General features: G+C 44.0%; 1 protein-coding gene across 4 annotated transcripts in view; it reads right to left on the reverse strand.

The window, feature by feature from the left end:
- Positions 1-2471: 2471 nt before the first annotated feature.
- Positions 2472-21219, reverse strand: part of ada2a (adenosine deaminase 2a) — a 57189-nt gene continuing 38441 nt past the window's right edge. For 3 of the 4 annotated variants that reach the window (XM_080191006.1, XM_080191007.1, XM_080191005.1), the window contains exons 7-10: positions 12331-12439; positions 11183-11340; positions 8778-8980; positions 2472-5946 (exon numbers count right to left, since the gene is read on the reverse strand). In XM_080191006.1, the coding sequence (XP_080047132.1) occupies positions 5835-5946; positions 8778-8980; positions 11183-11340; positions 12331-12439 (582 nt within the window). In that variant the 3' untranslated portion in view covers positions 2472-5834. The remainder of the gene's footprint in view (positions 5947-8777; positions 8981-11182; positions 11341-12330; positions 12440-21219) is intronic. The other variant, XM_080191008.1, reaches the window with a different exon arrangement.

A 21219-nucleotide genomic window follows, 5' to 3' on the forward strand; every position in this document is an offset into this window, starting at 1 on the left:
TGGTTAGATGCATTGGCCATGCTAAATTCTCCCTCCGTGTACCCAAACAGGCACCAGATTGTGGTGACTGAAAATCTCCTAGTTGCTTCATTGCAGTGTTAAGCCTACTTGTGACACTAATTAATAAATAATATATAAATTGTCAAGCATCACCTCCCAGTGTCAAAGTTCCCAGCTATGGGAAATTACATGCAATATTAACTCGAAATGGAAATCAACTCTCTCTCAATCAGGATTGCCTGACTTGCATTTAATAGGGTGTAATTTTCCCAAAACATCAGTGTTGGATCAGGCGAGAAAAATGATGTGAAATTGTTGGCTTCACAGATGTCTTTTTTAGCCTAATTCAACAGCACTCTGTGCAAATGTTGGCGAGGATCACACAGCCAGCTGGAGGGGCAGGGCCAAATCTCTCTGGCAATGCCAGGACTCAGATCAGTTGCCCTTTTGAAAGGGCGCCCCAATCTCAAAATTAAATTCAAGACACTCTCTTCACAAAAACATCTAGGCTCTCCCCTCCCCCAAACCACACATGAGGAAAACCCCTCACCCCTGAAATGGCAGAGGCCAACTTCTCTACCAGAGCCCCTTGCATTACCCCTTTCCTGGGCCCTCCTTAGCACTGCCCTTTCATCCGCCCCCAACAATGCCAGAGGTAAAGCCCAGCCTTGTCTCTCAACCCCCAGGGCCTACAGGCACCTCAGTGCCCCCGGCATGGTCATCACGACTGGTTTTCACTTTTGATTCACACCAGTGAGATATGCCAGCAGGGTGGTGGGGAGGTTGTGTCATGGCAGATGCTATGGTGCCAAGCCCAGTAATCACATTTAAATTTACTAAAATGAATGGAAATTGGGTTTATGCCAGTCTGTTTCGGGCTGCTTGCGAGATTTAGTGGCCAGTACAGAAGTTGCGCACTTAGTTAATGGAGCCACTAGATCACAACAATAGATTTGGAAAATCTAGCTTTATGTTGTATGAATACAACATGGGTGGAGAGGGGACTCACAATGTTGAAATGGCGGCACGGGCTCGTTGGGCCGAAGGGCCTGTTTCCCGTGCTGTGTTGGTCTTTGAATACTGACTTGCTGTGCAAACATTCTCAGAACTTCTTAACTCCCTTCTTCAGAAAGAATGAACTGCATCATTTATGTGTGATGTGCCGCTGCTGCTTGTAACTAACTATTCATACCAGAAGATCTGCTGCCATGGCATGTCACACATCTGGCACCATTTTCACATGTCACAGCTCCTCTGCAACTACTAAGTGTGACCCCCATGATGCGGCAACAGTTTTTTCTATTGGGCCACCAGCCTCATTTCCAGGTAGCGGAATGAGCTGTGGAGAGTTGTCCAGTGAAGTTAGCAAAAGGCCCTTAGTTAAAAGAGAAACGGTGACAACTAGGTTTGGAAGTAGCAGCGACGCGGATGGGCTGGGGGGGGGGGGGTGGCTTGCATCAGCGAACCTGCCTCCTGCTCCTCCCAGATCCATGTAAAGCAGAATATATTTAAAAACTTAAGAACTATCCAGCAGGCTGCGTGTAAACTATTTCTCCTGGATGACATTGGCTACCTCAGTGCAACTGAACCTGACAGCAGGGGCCTCGAACAGACATCAAGTCTCTTAATTTGTGCAAAGGCATGTTTTAGGCACAGTTACTGCATTCCAACTTTTCGGCTTTTAATAATATGGCGGGCAGTGCGCTTTCAGCTTGTAATGAGGGTACACTTCCTGTCTGCCATATTGGAGGCATGGATAGAGCCATTGCCATAGTCAAATTTATTCAGCCGTCTTCTGGCTTTCAAAACAGCATAATATATTCAGAGTGAAGCAAAACCTCACAATTCAAGATCAAAACAACGTTTTATCAGCCAAGTAGAAATGGAAAAAAGGAGAGTTATTAGGAGCCAGCTGCACAGCTCGAAGCTTTACATTAGTAAAAGGTAAACTAAGGAGACAGCTGGGGGGGGGGGTGCAGGGGGCGGTGGGTAACAGTGCTATCCCATGCAAGTGCAGCAACAAGGCACATCAGCACTGTCGACACAAATCAGTTTATCAAAGCACAATTAAACTTTTTTTTTGCAGTTTTAAACTAACATATGCTGATCCTTACTGCAGTTGGACACTGTTCATGTGCCAGACCTGCATAATTGTTTCACCACGTGCTCATGTTAATTAGTAAGCAATAACATTTCACCTTGTCTACAGACCCATTACCATCTCGATGAATACGCAAAAGAAAATCTGCCCGTTTGAGCAATGTTTCATTACATATATTACATAGGTCCTTTTCTCAGTCGTCATTTAATCAGGTTCCTCACACTCAGCTGAATGAATAACTCCTTATCCTGCTGGGATGAATAGATACCCATGCAGATGGCAGGGATTCTGCTTGAATACAAATGATGAGGAACCTCAACCTATGCTCTGTCATGTACATGCCCTTCTACAAATATTTATGTAGTAAATGAAAGGTTATAGGCAACTTTTATTTGACAACTATATTACATTTAACATGTCATACAGTTAGGATTTGACCCATATTTGAAATCAAATGCATTTACAAAGCACAGTAACAGCTGTTAAAGTTAACGATAATCTTACATATAATTATTTGCTCACCATTATAATACCATTGCCAGAAAGTACAAGTATGTATTCAATCTACAAAAAGCTTTTAGTGAATGTTATTGAACGAGATCCAAGTGTGTGTACAAGTATACATGGGCCATGTTACATTTCACTAGAATCATTCTTACAGTGTACATTCCTTGTTGCAGACATGAGAAAAAGAAATGAAATCCAAACAACGCTTCTCTTTAAAAAAAATGAAGCTAACAGTATTTCATTTCCTGGAAGGATTAATTGTGATTCGAGGTACAGCATCGGTATGGATTCCATTCTAGTCTCCATTTTCCTTTATAAACATGACAAACTCTCTGCATCTGAAACAGCTGCACCTCGACAAAACCCATCTCAGGGTCAATGATGTTTCATATTGACACTGCCAATGTTAACAGATAGCTTGACCCGCAGCTTGAACCTTTGCTCTCCACGTCAGATCTTCTCCCTCCCCTATTACTACTACTCATCTCTAACACAACTTATACAATTACTTTATAATCAAAAATGAGAGTGCTTGTTAGCTTTATATTTTCAACCATAACATTTACCGTCAAAAATTGCTGTTTTTTTTCTGGGAGAGGGAGCTGCCAACAGTTTCAGTTCCAGCTTACGATTATGAAATTGAACACCGAGCACTGCTTTTTATATACACAAGGCCTTGTGGCACAGTGGTAGCATCCCTACCATTACACCAGAGGCTCTGGGTTTGAGTGCAGGACTTATTGACCATGGAAGGAGCATTCAACATAGTCAGAGAATCCCTACAGTGCAGAAGGAGGCCATTCAGCCCATTGAGTCTACACCGACTACAATCCCACCCAGGCCCTATTCCTGTAACCCCACATGTTTATTCTGCTAATGTCTTGACACTAAAGTCAATTTAGCATGGCCAATCCACTTAACCCAGACATCTTTGGACTGAGAGGAAACCAGAGCACCAGGAGGAAACCCACAGGAGAATGTGCGAACTCCACACAGACAGTGGCCCGAGGCCAAAATTGAACCCAGGTCCCTGGCACTCGAGGCAGCAGTGCTAACCACTGTGCTAACGTGTCGCCCTCCTTATGTCACCATGCTGTCTGAGACCTGCACTCAAACCCATTCAATGGGCTGATAATCAGCTCGGAAATCCTTCCGCCATTATTCTGCAAAAAAAAGTATGGTTGTGAAGTTGCACTAAAAACAACTACTTTTTGTGTATATAAAAATGCTTTGCAGAGTGGAAAAATAAATTGGATATCAAGCACGAGAGGATAAAAGGAAATAATAGAAAGGTATTGGGGGATGTAACTAAAAGTACAGTTGATGCTTTTCACAATACCATCAAAACCAGTGACGCTGCAACACAGCACAGGAGTTTTGAAAGGGGGTTTCAAAGCATAAGTGTCTGAAAGAATAGCTGCTAATTATGAAGAAAGGAGCAGGCTGGTGTAAGAGGTTGTGTTCAGGCCAAAAGGCTGGGAAGACATCAATGTATGTGTGAGGCCACGTGAGTTACAAAATCTTGCAATCAAATGAGAAGCCAGTAGAAATTGGCAAAGATAAAAGCACAGAAACACATGAGAATGGCATTTTAGCCAGTTAGGAGAACAGCGAAGAAATTAAGTCTCAGGATCGTTTCAGAGATAGTGGAAAAGTAGTGAGTAGAGGACAGTATTGATGGACAAAGCAGTATTGCTGCTGGAACTGATATAAGAAAGGAATTTCAGCACCAGTGCTAGCAGTACTGGAGCTGAACTAGGTTCCATATCTTTCAACTTAGCCTGATGTTGCCAGATGTTTGATCTCCAAACATCTCCGACTCGGGTCACTGTGTGTGTGGAGTTTGCACATTCTCCTCGTGTCAGTGTGGGTTTCCTCCAGTTTCCTCCCACAGTCCAAGGATGTGCAGGTTAGGTTGATTGGCCATGCTAAAATTGCCCCTTAGTGTCCTGAGGTGCTTAGGTTAGAGGGATTAGTGGGTAAAATATGTGGGGATATGGTGGTAGGGCCTGGGTGGGATTGTGGTCGGTGTAGACTTGATGGGCCAAAGGGCCTCTTTCTGCACTGTAGGGTTCTATGGTATTCTACTCTATGGTATGGTTGAGCGACAGACAGGAAAGTGCATTCAAGTCTACACTCAAAACAATCAGAACTAGGGGTCATAGTTTGAGGATAAGGAGTAAACCTTTTAAGATTGAGGTGAGGAGAAATTTCTTCACCCAGTGAGTAGTGACTCTGTGGAATTCACTGCTACAGAATGTAGTTGAGGCCAAAACATTGCGTTATCTTTAAGAAGAAATTAGATATAGCTCTTGGGGCTACAGGGATCAAGGGATAAGGATGGGGGGTGTGGGGAAATGGATAGGGAGATGGGTTTTGGGATATTGGGTGGGATTTTCCAGCCTCGCTCATCCTGAAACCGGGAAATCCAGCCCAAGGTCAATGTATCCTTCCATGGTCCGCCCCTCACCCGCACTGATTCCCAAGATGAGCAAGACAGTAAAATTTGCCCTTTTGAATTTGAAGATCAGCCTCGATTGAAATGAATGGCGGAGCAGGTTCAAAGGGCTGAATGGCCTACTCCTGCTTCTGTTTTTAATGTTTCTATGTTATTGAATGACAGAGCAAGCTCAGTAGACTTCTTATGAACTTATGATTGAGGCCAGGAAGGTCGATGGCCTCAAAATCAGGGCTATAGGGTAGGGTGGGGACCAAAGAGGACAACTTTGGTTTTCCGCACAATAAACTGGAGAAATTTATATTCATAAATGGGATATAAATCATTCAAAATATATATATCCTGAAGATTGATAGAAGACAGGCTAAATACACACACATATATATATATATATACACATACATACACACACCAAGTTTTGCAACATGTATACAATTCAAGATTCTACATTACCAATGTGCTGGAAGAAGTCTGTTGGTTATAAAGCACTTTTAGATGTCCCAAGGTCTTGAAAGGCACTACAGAAATGCAGAACTTTCTGGGGGGGGGCTGGGATAGGGGTTGATTTCTGGCCATGGCTGAAAAATCTCGCCTGAGGTCGACAGAACTTTGAATGGTCTGTGCCCCTTGCTCGCTATAATTCCCGTGGCGGGCGGGATAGGAAAATTCTGCCCTCTTTCTTTCTTTTATAGCCAAATCAAGACTCTGGATAAACATAATTTTTCAGTGTAGAATGAGTAAAACCCATCAAAATGAGAAAAACCCCTCTCAAAGCTCATCATTTCTGAACATGTTAAGAACATCATCCAAAAACCGATCCCACTTCTTTAGCCAGAGTTTGGTGGTTTCAGCTTTCACTTGGGCAGACATAGCACTGTACCTAGAAAAGCCAAAAGAAAATCGCAGTAAATATCCATTCATCGCATCAAAATAAATGTTAATCAAAAGAAGTACTCATGCAAATCTGAGAATGAGCAAGTTGTTTTTGGTATGGCCTATGTTACGTTCCTTGCATTGATAACTTCTAAAAATATATTTAAATTTTTATATATTTAAATATTTAAAAAATTCTCAGTGATCAACTTCAAGGAATTATACAACAAGATTTTAAGTTTTAAGACTTGGACTGTCACGAACACATTAAAAGCAACATCAACTAAACATTCTTAGTAGGCAACTGGCACTTGAAACAACAGAAAAGGTAACACTTATTGCACTTAATAACCCAACTCTGTGTATATATGTATTTTCTAGCACACTCCCAACACAATTATAATCTTTGAAGGATTCATGGTCATTTCCAGCTTCCAATCTGTTCACGTCTCCTTATTTCATCAAGTTGTAACATTGACTGAAAGGCACTGCCTCAGTTTTCAGGGACTTCCCAAACCAACCGCCAGTAGTCAAACCAACTCTGGTCATTTCTCCTCCTGGCCTTGCCAGGGCAAATCTTCCAGAGTCCATACAGTGTCATAGGATTTCCTCCTTCCTACATTCTGCCTGGTAATTAACAGAAAGGTAGAACACTTATCTCTGTTGACCACACTAGCTGCACTTCTCTTTCTGAAAGACCTGTCTCTCTATTGTCCCAAAAACCTCTACGCTGGGTTTTAAGCTCCCCTGGTGGTGTGTTTGAAGGAGGGGTGGCATATAAAATGCAGTGTATGGCCTGCCCATCACTTTCCTGCCTACCCTTGCATCTATTGAGGTCCTTAAGGGGACAATTAATGGGCACTTAAGTGCTTCATCCTGCTCCCACCATTATTTTACCCAAGGCAGGGGAATGCCCATGCCATATGGGTAGCTCAGCAGCTTTTACTGGATGGGCTGGCATCAAGAAAATAAGGGGGAAAATCTATCCCATCAGGTTATACCTTCCCTTTAATTCTTCCCCACCAGGCTTCTTATTTCCACCTGGTCCAACACTTTCCTTCCCTTTCTGGACCTCATCTGTCACTATTTGTGTCACAATAGACTGACCACTAATATTCATTATCAACCCATCAACTCCTTTTATTATTTTCTTAGTCACAAGGCTTACATAAACACTGCAATTAGGTTACTGTAAAATTCCCCTAGTCGCTACATTCTGGCGCATGTTCGGGTCAATGCACCTAACCAGCAAGTCTTTCAGATTGTGGAAGGAAACCGGAGCACCCGAAGGAAACCTACAGATCTTCCATCCTATAGATACATCAACTACAGATCCTCACACCCTGCTTCCTGTAAGGACTCCATCTCATTTTCCCAGTTTCTCTGCCTCCATTATATCTGTTCCGATGATGCTACCCTCAAAAACAGCACTTCTGACATGTCTGCCTTTTTCCCCAACTGAAGGGAACTCTCAACCGTGGTCAACAGGGCATTCAACTACATCGGCCCCATTTCCCTCTCTGCTGTTCTCACCCCTTTCCCTCCCTCCCACAGGGTAGAATTTCCACAGTGCTCATTTTCACCCTATCAGTCTCTCAATTCAAAGAATCGTTCTCCACTAATTCCACCAACTCCAGCACGATGCAACCACCAAACCCATCTTCCCCTTACCCACCACACCACCCCCCCATCAGCATTTCACAGGACCATTCCCTTTGTGACACCCTGATCCACTTCTCCATCCCAACCTTCAGCCCTTTTCCTAGGTATCTTCCTATGCAATCTCAGAAGGTGCAACACCTATTCCTTTATCTCCTCCTTCCTCATTATCCAAGGCCCCAAGCACTCCTTTCAGGTAAAGCAGCATTTCACTTGCACCTGCTTCAATTCAGTCTACTGTATTCGCTGCTCCCAATGTTGTCTCATCCACATCGGACAGACTAAATGCAGACTGGGTGGCCAGTTTGCCCAACCTTCAGTGGCTTGCCATTTAAACTCACCATCTTGCTTCCAATACTCACATGTTCATTCTTGGCCTGCTATGCTCTAGTGAAGTCCAGCACAATCTGGAGAAGCAGCATCTCACCTTCCTGTTAGGCACCTTACAGCCTTCTGCACTCAACAACTTTTGACTGTGAATTTTCTCCTTGATCTTGGCCCAGTTTTTTTGTCTGCCTCAACACAAACACTGTCCCCATCCCCACAGGGCCATCTGTCACTTGTTCTTTAGTTTTGCTTTCATTGAGCACTGACCTTTGTTCTCCTATGAAGGTATTCTGTTATCACGGTACCTTCATGCTACTATCAGCATCTTCTTTAGTTTTTAATGCTATCATTAGCACTCCTTTTGTCTTATATCCAGTGACATCGCTGTCAATCTCCCCTTAACTCTGATCTATCCCTGACCTTCAGTTCTGCTCCATCTTCCCCACCGCCCCCCACAAATTATATAACAATTTACTCAGAGTGTGGTTGGGGTGCGAAGTGGACTATCTGCTGTGAAAGTGAAGTCGGACACTTTAGAAATTTTCGTTGGATAGGCACGTGGAGCACACCAGAATGATAGGGAGTGGGATAGCTTGATCCTGGTTTTGGACAAAGCTCGGCACAACATCGAGGCCCAAAGGGCCTGTACTGTGCTGTACTGTTCTGCGTTTCTATGTTTCTAATCACATTTCAACCCCTCTTCAGCTCTGAAGCCATATGGACTCAAAATGTTAACTCTATTTCTTTGTCCACAGATGCTGCCTGACCTGCTGAGCTTATCCAGCATTTTCTGTTTTTATTTCAGATTTCCACCATCTGCAGTGGTTTGCTTTTATAAAAATGTACAATTACTTGATTGAGTTCAAAGCCAACTGCTTCAGAGTTGTCAGCTCAGCTTTCAAACCTCCTATTCCCATGAAGGCCTCATAGAAGTCATACGATAAACCACGAGCTCCAAAAGCTGCTGGATCATCAGCGCTAATGACCATGGGATGACCTTCTGCCAACCAGGCTGCAGCTGGGTGATTCTGTAGATTACTCACCAGCATAAGCACCTACAATAAAGAAATCAGCAAAAAAAAATGATCAATACAGTAAATTAAGTCCTGATTAAAGTCAATCAGAAAGTGGCAAGTGTACTTTAGAGTTGTTAACTAGAAGCACACTTTTTTCTAGTGAGGAAGGAATGGTACCTGCATTAAATGGTACTGTATTCAGATTTATACCTGTATGCTTATGTTTATTTATTAGTGTCTCAAATAGGCTTACATTAACACTGTAATGAAGTTACTGTAAAAATCCCCTATTCGCCACACTCTGGCACCTGTCTGGGTACATTGAGGGAGAATTTAGCATGGTCAATGCACCCAACCGGCACATCTTTTGGACTGTGAGAAGAAACTGGAGCATCTAGAGGAAACCCATGTAGACACAAGGAGAACATGCAAACTCCGCATAGACAGTGACACAAGCCAAGAATCGAATCTGGGTCCCTGGCACTGTGAGGCAGCAACGTTAACCATTGTGCTACCGTGCTGCCCTCAGAAATATATGGATTACAGGATTTGAGCAAAGTTCAAAGTCTGCTTGGTTAATGCAATAAAAATTTCCAAAGGAGCATGGAACTTAATAAGCGAGAATTTAAAGTCAAACACTAAATGACCTTATTTTACTGACAAAACAGCTTCCTCCTCCTGCAGGCACAATAAAAGTTAGCTACATATACACAATCAGCAAGATTTCTCATGTTCAAATGTAAACATATTCTTTACATGTGTGCTGACAATTTCATTTCTGCAGTAAACAGCAGAGAGAGATCTCCCTCAGATTTCTTTACATATTATTGCTTTTCGTAACTTAATCTGTTCTTAGCCAAGATTATCTAGTTCAGCACTGACTGGGAAATGAAACTGACATCTTTTTGAGGTGCGTGACCCATTACTACATGAACATAAGAAACATAAGAAATAGAAGCAGGAGTAGGCCTTCTAGCCTGCCCTGCCATTCAATAACATCATGGCTGATCTGAAGCAATACATGACCCCACTATATCATTTTGGAAACTTCTAATCACAAAATAAAACTCGTTGGTTAAAATAGCTGCACTTTATATATATACTTACTTCAATTCAACAAAAATTATAGCGTTGCATTTTTACGACTTTGAACAAAGAACAAAGAAAATTACAGCATCGAAACAGGTCCTTTGACCCTCCAAACCTGCACCGATCACGCTGCCTACCTGAACTAAAACCTCTTATCCTTCGGGGGACTGTATCCTTCCATTCCCATATTATTCATGTATTTGTGCAGATGCCCCTTAAAAGTCATTATCATACCTGCTTCCACTATCTCCCCCAGCAACGAGTTCCAAGCATCCACCACCCTCTTGTGTAAAAAAACTTGTTTTGTACTTTCCCTTTAAACCTTTCCTCTCGCACCTTAAACCCCTGCCCCCCAGTAGTTGATTCTTCCACACTGAGAAAAAGCTTCTGACTATCCACTCTGTCCATGCCTTTCATAATCTTGTAGGCTTCTATCAGGTTGCCCCTCAACCTCCATCATTCCAGTGAGGACAAACCAAGTTTCTCCAACCTCTCCTCATAGCTAATGCCCTCCATAGCAGGCAACATCCTGGTAAATCTTTTCTGTACTTCTACAAAGCATCCACATCCTTCTGGTAGTGTGGCGACCAGAACTGAAACACTATATTCCAAGTGCAGCCTAACTAAGGTTCTATAAAGCTGCAACATGACTTGCCTATTTTTAAACTCAATGCCCCAACCAATGCAGGCAAGCATGCCGTATGCCTTCTTGACTACCTTCTCCACCTGCATTGCCACTTTCAGTGACTTGTATACCTGTACACCCAGATCCTTCTGCCTATCAATACTCTTAAGGGTTCTGCCATTTACTGTATATTTCCTATCTTTATTCAACCTTCCAAAATGCATTACCTCACATTTGTCTGGATTAAACTCCATCTGCCATCTCTCCGCCCAAGCCTCCAAGAAATCTATATCCTGCTGTATCCTCTGATGGTCCTCATCACTATCCACAAATCCACCAACTTTTGTGTCATCCGCAAACTTACTAATCAGATTTTCCTCCAAGTCATTTATATAGACTTTGTTTTTGCATTTCACCAGTTAACTATGTAAGCAGAGACTGGGAGTTTTAAATCTTAAGGTACCAGAAACTTTCTTTCAAATGGAAAGATGTTGTTGCAGGTTTTATTTGTTCTGTTATACCAGCACCTGATTTGAGATTGGACACACTTCCAATGGAACATCAAGCATTCTGGAAAGCTTCTTTGCTACAGGATGTTTGTTAATGCTGTAGCCATGGCCTATTCGCCTTGTGTTCAGCAGTAGGGCATCCAGGATATTTTCATCTGTACTCATACCTTCCCAGTCTGCAAGGGAAACCAGCAAGAATTAAAGATTTTGTACCAAAAGACATATGCTTCTTCACTTTGATGCACAGAGGTCAGTGGACACAGCAAGCTGCAGATCATTCCTCTCACAGGTTTGAATACCGAGGCCTTTTGTCATTCAAATCTGCCCATTACTGGATGAAATGCCATACAGAAAACAGGCATTCCTAATGCTCAGAGGTCATATAATGACTGATTCAACCCAAAGGCTTGGTGGGCCAAAAAACTTGTTCCTGTGCTGTAAAAGAACAATACAGCACAGGAACATGCTTTTCAGCCTGTCAAGCCTGTGCTGAGAAGTGGTTTCTATCTCTCTGTTCACCTCCTGCTCATGTGTCTATCAAGATTCACCTTGAATGTTGCTAATGTGCCTGCTTCCACCACCTCCAGTGGCAAGTGTTCCAGGCACCCACCACTCAATATAAAACATTTTCCCTGTATGTCGCCCCTAAACTTAGCCCTTCTCACCTTAAATCTGTGCCCTCTTATAGTTGACCTTTCCACCCTGAGAAAATGCCTCTTACTACCCACCTTATCTATGCCTCTGATAATTTTGTAGACCTCAAAAGATCTATGGCACATAGTAACCTGCAAGTGAGCAAACTGAATACAAATTAAAATTCAATTTTAGCTGAAGAAAGATAACAACGATAGTTTATTATTTGTTTGACACTTGTGCCTTTGGAAGACAATTATTTTCTTTTTTTGTGGCTAGCCAGCATTTATTGCCCATCTCTAGTTGCCGAAGGGCAGCTGAGAATCAACCACATTGCTGTGGCTCTGGAGTCACATGTAGGACAGACCAGGTAAGGTTGACAGATTTCTTTCCCTAAAAGGACATTAGTGAACCAGATAGGCTTTTCTGAAAATCGACGATGGTTTCATGATCATCAGTAGATTCTTAATTCCAGACTTTAATATACATTTACTGTTTTAAAAAAAAAGAGACATTCTTCTTGTGCATCTTACCAGTTTCCCCTGCGTGAAAGAAGTAGGGCAGCTTAATTCCCATTTTTGCTGGAATTAATAGTTCATTCTTGAAATACCATAGTGGGTGCCCAGCATCTTCCTGACCAACCTGGAAGAAGTTAATGCATTTTTTTCCACATGTGCTTCAAGGAACAGCAAGGATACACATATCCATTAATGAAATTAAAGTTAACTTATTAGTCACAAGTAAGGTTTACATTAACACTGCAATGAAGTTACTGTGAAATTCCACTAGTCGCCTCAGTCGGCACTTGTTTGGGTCGATGCACCTAACCAGTACATCTTTCAGAATGTGGGAGTAAACCAGAACAGCTGGTGGAAGCCCACGCAGACACGGGGAGAATGTGCAAACTCCACACAGACAGTGACCCAAGCGGGAATCGAATCCAGGTCTCTGGCGCTGTGAAGCAGCAGTGCTAACCTGTGTGCTACAATGCTGCCCTGTAATATAACACAAGTGGCCAAAAAAAGATTTTAAAAATTTAAATGTTGGTAATATTTCAATTAAAGGGAGTAAAATCGTTAAAGTGTCACTGCTTTGAATTGCAAGTAAAGAGAACCAAGCATCCTGAAAGAGTAAATAATTCAGTCATTGCTGAAATAACCCAACTTTCATTTCCAGTCTTCTTAGATTTGGGAGCTGTTCTCACCTAAAGCATGTTCCCAATCTACATTGTGTTGCATTTATCTACTACCACTGATTTTATTTTGTTTATTCCTTCATGAAATGAATTCATAAAGGCAATTAAAAGGCATTGCTGTGAGCCTGGAGTCAATGTAGGTCAGACCAGGTAAGGTCGACAAATTTCCTTCCCTAAAGGGACAGATGGGTTTTTCCAATAATTGCTTCATGGTCACCATTAGACTTTGAATTCCAGATTTTTTATTGAATTCAACTTCCACCATCTGCCATGGTAGGATTTGAACCTGGTCCCCAAGCATTACCCTGGACCCCTGGATCACTAGTCCAGTGACAATATCACTGCGCCACATAAATTTTCTAATGTCAATGCAATTACAACTTGAATCAAAACTAGTTAATTGAAAAACAAAGGAGACTATGGTGTTCTCCAGCACTTTCTAGGGACAGAGCAATTTCACCCATACTGGAGCTTTAAGATACTTGATTGAAGATGGACCATTTCAAATCTTGTTAACAATGACCACAATTTAAGAATTAACATCTTTGTGATGGGTGGGGTGTTGATTAACACCAACAGCACTGTTTGATATCCTTTCCAGTGAGTTAGTCTGAGGGTCTGCCTCCTCACCTTATCTGTAGCAAGGATCACAGCACACTGCCATGGTTCAACAAATAATCGCCAAGGGCCTGTCTTTTAGCCTGTGCTTGCCCCCACCATCATCACAATCCCTCTCCTCCCCATCCCCAGTTTCATCAGACAAATACTAAAAACATTTTTTTGAGTGAACATGAAAACATCTAATTTTACTCCTTTAAACAATTTGTGCATATCAAACTGGATTATAATGCTATGGATTGGATTTGGTAGAGGTAAATGTTTTTAATCATAGAATCCCAACAGTGCAGAAGGGGGCCATTCGGCCATCAAGCCTGCACTGACAACAATCCCATCCAGGCCCTATCCCCGTAACCCCACATATTTACCCCGCTAACCTATGCATCCCGGGACACTAAGGGGCAATTTAGCAGGTCCAATCAACCTGACCCGCACATCTTTGGACTGTGGGAAGAAGCTGGAGCACCCAAAGGAAATCCACACAGACACGAGGAGAATGTGCAAACTCCACATAGACAGTAACCCAAGCCGGGAATGGAACCCAGGTCCCTGGAACTGGGAGACAACAGTGCTAACCATTGTGCTGCCCTTTCTGAGGCAGTTTGTACTAGAAATAGATAATAATCTTCTCGTATCCATGAGAATCATGCAGACAAACAAATAGTGTCATCAGCACACACGGGATACTTATAGCCCCACCTTTGCTGACAATATTCTAATGTAAATGAGGTATTATTGTTTGTGGAGCTGTGACTTCCACCTAAAGAGATCATTTTCTTCAGTGACTCTGGAGGCAAAAGGACTGTCATGGCAAAGGTAAACACTGCTCCAAAGAGGCAGAGGCAGCAGAGACTTGAGCATACATTCTGGGAGTCACAACCCAGTGCAGTAATAAAGGGAGTGCTGACTTTCAGATCAGACTTGAATCTGCGGCTCTGTTTGCTCTCTTGGGTGGTGTGAAAGATCATCATTTTGAAGAAGGGCAGGCGAGTTCTCCCTGTTGTCTTAACTAAAATTTATCCTTCACTCTCATTCCTAGAAACAGCTTAGCTGGTCATTATCTTATTGTTGTTTATGGGCATTTCCCTACATTACAAAACAGCTACATTTCATTTGCTGCAAGGCATTTTGGTTGGCATATGGAAGGCATCATATAAATGCATGTGATTTTTATTTAATTTGGAGGCCAGCTTTCTTTCCTGATTGATGGAGTGCATACATGACCCTTGGGCAACAATATCACAGAATCACAGAGGTTTTACAGCTCAGGAGGCCATTCATATCTGCACCAGCTCTTCAGACAAGCATCATGTCTTAGTGTCATTCCCTTGTATCCTTGCACCATCTAATGCTTTCTTGAATGCTTTGACTGAACCAAACAGTGCATTCCACATCCAAACCATCCATGATACAAAAAAAACTTTATTACATCACATTTGCTTCTTTTGCAAGCCACTTTAAATCTGTGTCCTCTCCTGTTTGATCCTTTTATGAGCAGGAACAGTTTCTCCCTATGTACTCGGTCTAGTCCCTTCAAGATCTTGAGTACCTCTATCACATTTCCTCATAGCCTTCTTCTCTCCAAGGAAAACAGTTGCAACCTCTCCAATCTATCCTCATAATTGAAGTTTCTCAAATCTACAACCATTCTTGTGTAGCTTTCAGTCCACCATCTATCAGGGCAGCCAAACTACAACCTTCAAACACAAGTAAAATGTTTCACCTGCTGTTCCAGTGCTGTGGAATTCAATATGAAAAGTATAAAAAAGGAAGCTGTGCATAGCTTGGAAATCCTGACGTAGAGACTTGGGTGTACTTATACAAGGAACCAGGAAATTAGGACATACGTACAGCAAGCAGTTAGGAAAGCAAGTGCATGTCGGCCCTTATTGCAATGGTACTGGAGTACTAAAATAAGGAAGTTTTGATACAATTGTACAGGGCTTTGGTGAGCCCACACCCCATCTACAGTGGACAGTTTCAGTCTCCATATTAAAAAAAATACATTTGCACTGAAGGCAGTACAGTGAAGTTTCACTGGATTGATCGCTGGGATGAGAAAGGTGTGCTACAATGAAAGGCTGAGTGCATTGGGTCACAGATACAAAACAATAAGGAGTAGGCCATTTGAGTCTGCTGTGCCATTCATTTTGATCATTGAATTCAATATCCTGATCCCCCCCTTCTTCCTGTCATATCCTTTGAGCCGCAAGAGCTATATCTAATTTCTTCTTGAAATTGCACAACGCTTTGGCCTCAACTACATTGTGGTAATGGATTCCATACGTTCACCACTCTGAGTGAAAAAATTTCCCTTCATCTCAGTTCTAAAAGGTTTACTTTTTTATCCTCAAATTATGACCCTAGTTCTGGACTCCCCCACCACAGGAACATTCTTTCTGAATCTACCCTCTCTAACCCTGTTGGAATTTTATGAGTTTCTATGAGATTCCCCCTCACTCTTCTAAACTCCAGTGAATATAATCCTAACTGACTCCATCTCTCCTCATATGACAGAGCTGCCATCCCAGAGTCAGCCAGGTAAACCTTCGCTGTACTGCCTCTATAGGAAGGACATCCTTCCTCAGATAAGGACACCAAAACTGCACACAATATTCCAGATGTAGCCTCACCTACATCCTCTATAATTGCAGTAAAACATTCCTATCACTACATTCAAATCCTCTCACTAGGAAGGCCAACATACCATTTGCCTTCTTTACTGCCAGTCGTATCTTTTCAGCAACTGATGCATGAGCACTCCAAGGTCTCTGAGTATCTAACTCTCTCAGTATACACCCATTCAATGAACTGTCTTCCTATTATTACTACCAAAGTGGATAACCTCACATTTATCTACATTATACTGTATTTGCCACGCAGATGCCCACACACAGCGTATCAAAATCACGCTAAAGTATCTCTACATCCTCCCATCCTACAAATTTGGAAATAATACATTCAGTTCCCTCTTCCAAAATTAATATATATTGTGAAAACTGGGGTCCAGGCTCAGATCCCTGTGGAACCCCACTGGTCACTGACTGCCAATCAGTAAAAGACCCATTTATACCAGCTGTTTGCTTCATATCTGCTAACGAGCTTTCTATCCATGTCAAGACATTACCTGTAATCCCATGTGCTTTAATTTTACATAGTAGTCTATTATGTGAGACATAAGAACATAACATAAGAACATAAGAACATAAGAAATAGGAGCAGGAGTAGGCCATCTAGCCCTTCGAGCCTGCCCCGCCATTCAATAAGATCATGGCTGATCTGTCGTGGCTCAGTTCCACATTCCCGCCCTCTCCCCATAACCCTTAATCCCCTCTCTTATCAAAAACCCATCAACCCGCGTCTTAAAAATATTTAGCGAGGCAGCCTCCACCACTTCAACGGGCAGAGAATTCCAGAGATTCACCACCCTTTGAGTGAAGAAGTTCCTCCTCAACTCCGTTCTAAACCGCCCCCCCTTTATCTTGAGGCTGTGCCTCCTAGAAGAATTCTGAGGGAGTGGTTAGAAGGGAGTTGTGGACCAGCCAGCTTTAAATCAGCACCAGGTTTAAAAGGAGGCCTGGTGTAGACAGCGGGCAGCGGAGTGAGAGGGAAGCAGAGTGAGCTAATAGGGCTTAATATCAAAAAGAGCTTGAGTGAAAAAAGGCCAGGTGAGTTTGTTTGAAAAAACAAGGGAAAAAAAAATTTTTTTCAAAACTACTACAGTGAATAATGGAGGGGCATGTGATGTGTGGTTTCTGTATGATGTGGGAGCTGGTGGACCCCAGGGTCCTTCCCAGTGACTATGTCTGCAGTAAGTGCAGGTTGCTGGAGGAGCTCCAGCTCAAGGTGGATGAGCTGGCCTCTGAGCTACACACACTGAGGCTCATCAGGGGGAGAGAGGGTGCCATTGTCAATGGGGTGCAAGTGACATCCACCCCCCCTAGACTGGCTAACTCTAAGGGTCAGGAACAAGAGGGGGCTGCTGGGAGGAGGAAGGGGGGTGAGGAGCGGAGGCCTCAGCCTCTTAATCTGCATAACAGGTTTGAGGTTCTTGCTTCCAGTCTGGAAGAGGACGAGGCAGGTGAGGTTGGTGAGCAAACTGCACATGGTACAGTGATGCAGCAGGACATAGGCAAAGAGAAGGGGAAAAGGAACGTAGTAGTGATTGGGGATAGTGGGGTTAAGGGTATTGACACTGTCCTTTGTCACAATGACAAAGTGCACTGAAGGGTGTGTTGTCTGCCTGGTGCTCGGGTACAGGATGTCGCAGCTGGGCTGCAGAGGAACCTGGAGTGGGAGGGTGAGAATCCAGTCGTTGTGGTACATGTGGGTGCCGGCGACGTAGGCAAAGTGCGGACTGAGGATCTGGGGAGGGAGTATGAAAAGCTGGGAATGGAATTAAAAAGTAGAACCAACAACGTGGTCATCTCTGGGCTACTGCCTGAACCAAGTGCAGACGGGCGTAGGGTTGACAGGATTAAGGAAGTGAATGGGTGGCTCAGGGATTGGTGTGGGAGGAATGGGTTTGAATTTATGGGGCATTGGCACCAGTATTGGGGTAGGTGGGACCTGTTCGGGCGGGATGGGGTTGGTCTGAACCGTGCTGGGACCAGATTGCTGGCGAATCGAGTAAAGAGGACTGTAGACAGGGCTTTAAACTAATTAGGTGGGGGGGGGTGGGTGCGAGGGTAGGTGACGTTACGAGGTCTAAAGTTAAGGATAGGGTACAGGTAAGGGAAGAGGCCGAGGATGTCCCAATAATAGAGGGAGTAGGGGGCGTGAGTATGGTTGGTGGCGTTACGGCAAATAGGGTCCAGGTGAAGGCTGGGATGAAAGCGCTTTATCTGAATGCACGAAGCATTCGGAATAAAGTGGATGAGCTGGTGGCGCAGATCGACACAAATGGATACGATCTGGTGGCCATTACAGAGATATGGCTGCAAGGTGACAGGGACTGGGAGCTGAATGTCCAGGGGTATCAAGTGTTTAGGAAGGATAGGCAGGAGGAAAGAGGGGGTGGCGTAGCTCTGCTGATTAAGGATAGCATCAAGGTGGTAGCAAGGGATGATATTGGAGCCAAAGAGCAGAAAGTGGAATCGTTGTGGGTGGAGATTAGGAACAGCAAAGGGAGGAAGACGCTGGTGGGTGTCGTCTATAGGCCCCCGAATAATGATCTGGAGGTGGGGCGGGCTGTTAACGTGCAAATAAGTGCGGTGTGCAGGAATGGGACGGCCGTAGTTATGGGGGATTTCAATCTGCATATTGATTGGTCGACCCATGTTGGACGCGGTGGGCTCGAGGAGGAGTTCTTGGAATGCTGCCGGGATAGTTTCCTTGAACAGTGTGTGTTGGAGCCGACGAGGGAGCGAGCTATCTTGGATCTGGTGCTATGTAATGAGGCAGGTAGAATTAGGGACCTTGCGGTGAAGGATCCTCTTGGAGAGAGTGATCATTGCATGGTGGAGTTTCTGGTGCAGATGGAGGAGGAGAAAGTGGGTTCCCAGACATGCGTCCTTTGTTTGAATAGAGGGGAGTACGGTAGGATGAGAGAAGAATTGGCGAATGTTGACTGGGGGAGCGCGTTGGAGGGAGGGTCTGCTGAGGAGCAGTGGAGGATCTTTAAGGAGATCTTTCTTGGTGCTCAGCAGAAATTTATTCCGATGGTTAAAAAGGACCGTAGGAGGAGAGGTAATAAGCCGTGGATAACGAAGGAGGTGAAGGAAAGTGTTAAATTAAAAGCGGAGGAATTTAGAGTAGCTAAGAGTAGTGGGCGAGAAGAGGATTGGGAGAGGTTTAAATGTCAACAAAGATTGACAAAGAAGTTGATAAAGGAGGGTGGGAGAAACTATGAAGCTGGGCTAGCGCTTAATATAAAAAAGGATAGCAAGAGTTTTTATAAATATATAAAAAGAGGCTGGCTAGGGTGAACGTTGGTCCTTTAGAGGATGAGAAAGGGGACCTAGTGGTAGGGGATGGGGATATGGCTAAGGTATTGAATAACTTTTTTGTTTCTGTCTTCACGGAGGATGACGTGAATAATTTGCTGGGTGTTAGCGATGGAAAGGTGGTAGGACTGGAGGGTCTTAATGACATTACTGTTACTAGAGAGGCGGTGCTCGACAGACTGGAGGGGCTGATTGTGGACAAGTCCCCAGGACCGGATGGAATGCATCCGAGGGTTCTGAAAGAAATGGCGGAGGTGATAGTGGATGCCTTGGTGGTTATTTTCCAGACGTCGCTGGATTCCGGGGAAGTGCCGGAAGATTGGAAAACGGCTAATGTTACGCCGTTGTTTAAGAAGGGTGCCAGGCAAAAGGCGGGGAATTATAGGCCGGTTAGTTTAACGTCTGTGGTAGGTAAAATGTTAGAATCCGTCATTAAGGAGGAAATTGCGAGGCATCTTGAGGGGAACTGCTTGATAGAGCAGACGCAGCACGGTTTCATTAAAGGGAAGTCGTGTCTGACAAATTTACTGGAGTTCTATGAGGATGTGTCCAGGGTGGTGGATAGAGGAGAGCCGGTGGATGTGGTCTTTCTGGATTTTCAGAAGGCGTTTGACAAAGTACCTCACAAGAGGTTATTGCAGAAGGTCGGGGGACATGGAGTTGGGGGTAGGGTGTTAGCGTGGATAGAGGATTGGTTGTCAAGTAGGAGGCAGAGAGTGGGGGTCAACAGGTGCTATTCAGATTGGCGGATGGTGACTAGTGGAGTGCCCCAGGGGTCGGTGCTGGGGCCTCAGCTTTTTACCATTTATATAGATGATCTGGAGGAGGGAACCGAGTGTAGGGTGTCGAAATTTGCTGATGACACCAAGATGGGGGGACCGGCAAATTGCGCGGAGGGTGTGGAGAGTCTGCAGAAGGATCTAGATAGGCTGGGCGAATGGGCCAGGAAATGGCAAATGGAATTTAATGTTGGCAAGTGTGAGGTGGTCCACTTTGGTAGGAATAATGGTAGGAAGGACTATTACTTACGTGGCAAAAAACTGCAGCAGGCGACGGTGCAGAGGGACCTCGGGGTCCTTGTGCATGAGTCGCAAAAACCCAGCTTGCAGGTGCAGCAGGTGGTCAGGAAGGCGAATGGGATGCTGGCCTTCATAGCGAGGGGGATTGAATATAAAAGTAGGGAGGTCTTGCTGCAGCTGTATAGGGCATTGGTGAGGCTGCAGCTGGAGTACTGTGTGCAGTTTTGGGTGCCGCACCTGCGCAAAGATATTTTGGCCTTGGAGGGAGTGCAGAGGAGGTTTACTCGGCTGATACCAGAGTTGAGGGGGTTGAGCTATGAGGAGAGGCTGAATAAACTAGGCTTGTACTCGTTAGAGTTTAGAAGAATGAGGGGAGATCTCATTGAGACGTATAAGATGATGAATGGGATGGATAGGGTAGAGGTGGAGAGACTCTTCCCGCTCAGAAAGGATAATAGGACTAGGGGGCACAGCCTCAAGATAAAGGGGGGGCGGTTTAGAACAGAGTTGAGGAGGAACTTCTTCATTCAAAGGGTGGTGAATCTCTGGAATTCTCTGCCCGTTGAAGTGGTGGAGGCTGCCTCGCTAAATATTTTTAAGACACGGGTTGATGGGTTTTTGATGAGAGGGGATTAAGGGTTATGG

The sequence above is a fragment of the Carcharhinus amblyrhynchos genome, chromosome 6 (genome assembly GCF_965287045.1).
Source record: "Carcharhinus amblyrhynchos chromosome 6, sCarAmb.v2.hapA, whole genome shotgun sequence".
NCBI classification, from domain to species: domain Eukaryota; kingdom Metazoa; phylum Chordata; class Chondrichthyes; order Carcharhiniformes; family Carcharhinidae; genus Carcharhinus; species Carcharhinus amblyrhynchos.